This window comes from Canis lupus, chromosome 15 (genome assembly GCF_048164855.1).
Source record: "Canis lupus baileyi chromosome 15, mCanLup2.hap1, whole genome shotgun sequence".
NCBI classification, from domain to species: domain Eukaryota; kingdom Metazoa; phylum Chordata; class Mammalia; order Carnivora; family Canidae; genus Canis; species Canis lupus.
Window position 1 is genome coordinate 54,728,251 of NC_132852.1, and position 6,665 is coordinate 54,734,915.

General features: G+C 40.8%; 1 protein-coding gene across 1 annotated transcript; it reads right to left on the minus strand.

Annotated features, from left to right (window-relative positions):
• Nucleotides 1-806: 806 nt before the first annotated feature.
• Nucleotides 807-5,518, minus strand: LOC140605261 (serine protease 1). Its single transcript, XM_072777503.1, has 5 exons — nt 5,360-5,518; nt 2,841-3,000; nt 2,285-2,538; nt 1,600-1,736; nt 807-1,063 (listed from the first exon to the last, which is right to left on the minus strand). Exons 1-5 carry the CDS (start codon nt 5,397-5,399, stop codon nt 914-916), a joined length of 741 nt encoding a protein of 246 aa, XP_072633604.1. The 5' UTR covers nt 5,400-5,518; the 3' UTR covers nt 807-913.
• Nucleotides 5,519-6,665: the final 1,147 nt, after the last annotated feature.

Below are 6,665 nucleotides of genomic sequence, written 5' to 3' on the forward strand. Positions count from 1 at the left end.
CTGTTGCTGGACAACTCAGCGCTTATTCATCAGCCTGCTGAACTGTTCCTTTTTCAGAAACATAGATACCATCCAAAAATTTTCTGATATCCTTGTTTTTAACAGTTGTCGCTTGCTGGATCAAAGCAGCTGAGTTTGAAACAAGTTCAATGTCATTTCCTTCAAGAATTAACTCATCTTTTTGGGCTTGAGATACAGAGAAAATGAGTGAAAATATCAGTGAGGGTGACAAAGAATGAGAGACTCCTAACTCTGGGAAATGAACAAGGGGTAATGGAAGGGGAGGTGGGAGGGGGTTGGGGTGACTGGGTGATGGGCACTGAGGGGGGCACTTGGCAGGATGAGCACTGGGTGTTATGCTATATGTTGGCAAACTGAACTCTAATAAAAAAAATTAAACAAAACAAAACAAAGCATCCAGGGGTTTAGGTACAGTGCAGAGTTTAAAAGAATAACCAATTCGTTTCCAATTAGAACACTACATTTTGTTCTCTGAAATTATTTTACAGTGTCTGAACAAACAGCATAAACTGAATAAAACATGAGGTCTCATCCAAAAAAAAAAAAAATGTGATGGTAACAGTGACCTCTAAGCTTATCCATGCTTATATCCTCAGGGGACCACACAGCCTAGCAGATAGAAAGTGATCAGTAAATTTACTTTGGTCAGGCTGAGTGAAGAACCACATAACCTCTCCAATTCTATTCTCCTGTAATTGTTCAGTTCTATGTCCACCCTCTTACTCAGCAGCAGGTTTGAAGAGAAAGTTCATAAATATTAAATAAGGACAGGTCTTGGATACATGTGCTGTGGAACAAAATGGTTTTATTTAGATACTGTTCTCAAGCATAGTTGGAAGATGCAATTGGCCAACAGGGGATGGCGCATAGAGTGGTACACAAGGTCGCATGCTTAGTTGGCAGCGATGGTCTGCTGAATCCAGCTCACGTATTTGCAGACCCTGGTGTAGACACCAGGTTTGCCTTTTTGAGCACAGCCGGCACCCCAGGAGACAACGCCCTGGAGCTCTCCGTTGCAGACCACAGGGCCACCAGAGTCACCCTGCACAAGAAGAAAGAGACAGTTAAGAACTCTCAACTACGCCAGGATGGGAGAAAAGCTCAAAATTGTTTCTCCATTACCCTGAGTCCATTTCCCCAGGTTGTTGATTCTCCAGGAAGCACCTTCCCTTCCCCTGGAAATCCAATCCTCATCCTCTGACTACATCCCTCTCCTTTCTCCTCCCACCTCCAAATGTCTGCTCTTTTCTTAGTTACAGGCATGCAGGGCCAGGAAGGGAGGACTGAGTGAGTGAGCGCAATGCTGCCCAGCTAGCCCTGCTTTTTCAGAAAGGTTCCTTCTACAATATACCTCCTCAGGAGGGCACCTGGGTGTTCTGTTTGCACACCATCTTCTGTTTATCTTTTTACTCTTAACCCTAGCCATTAATATCTCAAAAAGAAAATTTATCACTTATCCCAAATCCTACTTCTAATCCATCCCAGAGACAGCTTTTCAATTTTCCGTGTTTTGGGAAAGGGAAACTATGGTGGAAATGCATGAATCTCAGCTAGAAAAAGGAGTACAAAGAAATTAACCTGGCAAGAGTCCTTTCCACCCTCCATGTAGCCCAAACACATCATGTTGCTGGAGATCTGGCCAGGGTATGCATTACGGCAAACGCTGTCAGAAAGGATGGGAGCCTTCAGACACTGCAGGACATCAGGATAGTTTTCTGTTGGTTGCAAGAGTAAAAGTGGGAGAATATTACCCACAGCATTCGTGGAGATTTCCTTCCCAATATTCCGCCCCCCACCCTGACCCCCAACCCCTTACCCACTCTCTCAGATTGCCAGTAACTTCTATTTTGGAAAAGCAACTTTTACTTGGAAAGTCTTCCAAACAGTTTTAATCATCAAGTTATTCTCTCTGATGCTAGCTAGCATCAGGCACTGCAGATCTCAAATCTAGAGACTATTTCTCAGGCAGGTGTACCTTTTAGACAGTACCAAATCCCTCAGCCTCTGTTCTGTTCTCCTCAGCTTCTACTTCTTTGCAAATCACTAATCACACTTCAACTGGATATCTGCCATCTTTATCATAGCTCATTTCTGTTGTGTTTTCTGGCAAAGGAATCTTTCTAAGACTCCATATAGCCCCAAACTATCCTCAAGGAACCTTGCCTTGCTTGACAATTTGGACACTTTGGACTTGCTGACCCTCAACATGTCTTTCATTTCTCGGATTTTCAGATTTGGCACTTTTGTTCCAGGTGACACTTACGCCCGATGCTCTGGGTATTTCCCCAGCCAGAGATGAGGCACTGGGTACCAGCAGCTGGACAGGATTTTGGCAGAGCGATAGCAGACACTCGAGAGTTGAGGGTGGCAGGAGAGCTCAGTTTGATCAGCATGATGTCGTTATCGATAGTGTTTGCGTTGTATCTGGGGTGGCGGATGATCTTGGCTGCATTGATGAATTGTTCTCCACCCTCAGAGACTGCGATGTTGTACTCTCCCAGACGCACCTGGATTCGGCTGGATTAAAGGATGCACAATTCTGTGAGGACCAGCTTGAGCTTTGCCCCTTTCCCAGTTCACCCCAATCAGGAGCACAAGCGCGAACACCATCCCCTTCTAGTGTTTCCACACACAGGTACCTTTCCGTGTAAAATTTCCTCAATGCATCATCATTCAGTGCCTGGAGGAAATGAGGAGGCTCCTAGAATCTGAATGCTCACCCCTGAAGCCTAACTGCGCTGTTTACTCCCTTTGTGATTTGGCAGGGCTGGGGCATGAGTTGATCTGTGAGGACAGGGATGTGAATGTTGGTGACTTACGACTTGTAGCAGTGAGCCGCGGACACCACCCACTGGGAGTTGATGAGGGAGCCGCCACAGAAGTGGTAGCCAGAGTTCAAGGACACCTGGTAGGGGACGGAATTCCTGGAACAAGTGTAGCCCCCGACGATCTTGTCATCATCGTCAATGGGGAAAGCAACTGACCAGAAAAAGTTAGAAACAATCTATTAAACAGATCCATCTTGGAATGTCTACTTACCACTGAGTTTTTACAGATTAACTAGGAAAGATAATGCTTTCCGGTCACACATAATCAGGAGATGATAACATAATTTTTACATAATATTTTCCAAAATCTTATTATTCTATACCTTTAACACATACCCTGCTTGTACTATTCTAAGTATCTAATCCTTAATTTATGCCTTAAATTTGATAAATACACTTTTTTAAAATTTTTTTTTATTTATTTATGATAGTCACAGAGAGAGAGAGAGAGAGAGAGAGGCAGAGACATAGGCAGAGGGAGAAGCAGGCTCCATGCACCGGGAGCCCGACATGGGATTCGATCCCGGGTCTCCAGGATCGCGCCCCGGGCCAAAGGCAGGCGCCAAACCGCTGCGCCACCCAGGGATCCCCTGATAAATACACTTTTTAATGTATGCACACACACACACACACACACCTCAATCAGAGACTCTCTGTGTAGTAAATTCCCTGAACATTGCTATCTAAGGATATAATCCTTTTTGTACAAAATTTTGCTCAGCAGACATGCAAACGTGTTCAACAAAGCCTTACAGTAATCATGCTTATGTTTATTTATGGTGTTTGGCATAGGATAGATAACCTCATAAAGTAACAGAAAGGGAGCTTTTAGAAGCTACCTAAGAATGTTCTAGCCTGGAAGGAATTGGGAGTTTTGGACTTTTGCACTTTAATTTCTCTTTTTGGTTCTCGCCTAAAATTTTCAGGATGTAATTTCATAGAACATTGTATGGTTTTCGCTTTCCAACCTTTCCCTTTATCTCAATCATCTTTCCAACATTTTTCAATTTATTCAGCGTTCTGAAGTCTTCCTACTGATTTATTAAGATTTCTATGGCTTCAAAGTCTATGATTGTATTATAGGCACCCTATTGTTCAAGTATTTTAAAGTAATTTTGGAAAAGACATTTCTAGATGTATCTACTAATGTATTGAATGTATACCCATCCAATTTGGGAAAGTTTAGTAGTAAGATTTTTATAAAGTTTGGTAGTACAAAAAATAGAAATTGTTCTTTCTTTTGATGATTAAATAATAGGGTATTTTACACAGAGAAATTTCATTAGCAAAAATGTTGTAAAATCCAGCCCTTAGGTTTTATTCATGAGAAATAAAGTACCTTCACCTGTTAAGATCCCTGTGACAATGCCCTTTGGTGTAGAAGAGCCTTGGGCTCTGATCCTCATAGCCTCTTCAATGAGCCCTAGTTACTAGTTACTAGTACTAGTTACTAGTCCCAATTATAACTCCTGATTATTAACTCCAAATGCTTAGAAAGGTCAAAACAACATTTCCATAATGTTAACTATCATTTCCTTTTCTCTCTTCCTCCATAGATTTTACTTTGAAGTTCAGGGCAATTTCTGCCTCTTTATATTTTCTACACTAATTACTCCTGCTCACTATAATCTTACCCCAACTAGTGAGACTTAATTATGTATAGGCAATTATACAGCAGTAGGTGCCCCCCTTATTTATGGTTTTGGCTACCCTTGGTTAACCAGATCAGGAAAGCAGATGATCCATTTTCTGATGTATTACTAGCCTAACACTATGTCACAATGCCTATGTCATTCACTTCCCTTCATCTCATCATCCAGGCATTTTATCATCTCACATTATTACAAGAAAGGTGAGTACAGGAGCACCTGGGTGGCTCAGTTGGTTAAGTGTCTGCCTTTGGCTTGGGGGCTCAGGTCATGATCCCAGGATCCTGGGCTCAAGTCCCACATCAGGCTCCTTGCTCATCTGCTTCTCCCTCCTCCTCTGCCCCTCCCCCCTGCTCATGCTCTCTTTCTCTGTCCTTCAAATAAATAAATAAAATCTTTAAAAAGAAAGAAAGATGAGTATAGTACAATAAGATATTTTGAGAGAGAGAAAAGAGCATAGTCACATAACTTTTATTCCAGTATATTGTTATAATTGTTCTTTTATTATTAGTTTTGTTGTTAATCCCTTGCTATTCCTAATTTATAAATTAAACATATATATATATGTTATATATGTTTCATATATATGTGTGTGTGTGTGTATATATATATATATATATATATATATATATGAAAAACTATACATATAGGGTTCAGTACTGGCTGTGGCTTCAGGCACCCACTGTGGGTGGATGCATCTGCCACAGAAAAGATGAGACTACTATATACACTGTTGTTTCAATATTTTAAACTTCTTGAGCCCAGAGATTACATTCAACATTCACTGTTGTCTTTCAGAGTACAAAGTGCAAATAAGTACATCACGGACACCAACAGATTCACTTATTATCATAGACTCACCAGTGGCTCCCAGTAGAGCGAGGAAGATAAAGGTCTTCATGGTTGCTCCCTGGATCTGGTCTGGGGTGTGCAGTGAACCTCCTTATTCACAGCTATTTATATCTCCAGGTTTGACATTGACACTCAAGGCCATGAGTGCCAGAAAAATGATTTACTAATCCAAATTTAGAATTCAATTCTGTGCCAAATTGAAGATAATTCAGCATCAGATTTAAACATTAGCTTTTATCTATTTTTCCAGAAGGTTATGGGAATGGAAGTAATAAACCCACCTGGTGCTATCTGTTCCCAATAATAGAAAAGTAAGTTGGAGTAAAGTCATGGAACAAGGCTACGGGTGTCCTGTTTCCCAGACAAAAATCTTAGGTACTTGGTCATCTCAACTATGAACTTCTATCTTGAGGACCATCTTGAACACTACCCCCTTGAAGTTTTTTTTTTTTTTTTTAAGATTTTATTTATTTATTTATTTACAAAAGACACACAGAGAGAGACAGAGACATAGGCAGAGGGAGAAGGAGGCTCCCTGAAAGGAGCCTGATTCAGGACTCGATCCCAGTACCCAAATCAGAGGCAGATGCTCAACCACTTAGCCACCCAGGGACCCTTACCCCCTTGAAGTTTAATTATAATTAGCTCTCTCACAAATATATAATTTTTCTGTAGTATCTTTGGTCTTGTATAACCATGTTAGCTTTTCATTATTAATAGGTATAACTTGTTTCCTTGAGAAAAGAAAAACTGTTCTGAATTGAAGCTAGGATCAATCTAGACAGAAGAGTGAAAGAACAACTTACATTTACTAGAAATTATTATATATATATTACATATATAAAACTTGGCATATATCAATTTAGTAATCCTCATTACAACCCTTAGGGGTACCTATTACTATCCCTACTTTACATATGAGAAAATGGAGGCACACAAAATTGCAGGAGACTTGACCAAAAATCACATAGCAAGGACACGACGGGGTCAGGATTCCAGCCCAAGAAATCTGGCGTTAGAGTCTGTGCACTTAATCACTGTACAACACTTCCCTCAATAAGCTCACCATATTCTGAACACCACACTAATGTGGAAATCTTGGCCAATGACAATACAAGTGAAGTTATGGAGGCCTCCTCTGTGTCAGGCACTGTGGATGGGATTTATGTACATCAATTCAGGTCAATCCTTACCAACTGCTTTATAAGTATTATTCTAATTTTTACCATTTTATAGATGGGGAGGGTGAAGCTTAGAGAAATTACATGCTTTGCTCAACGTTTTATACTCTTCAGTGACCAACACAAGGTTCAGA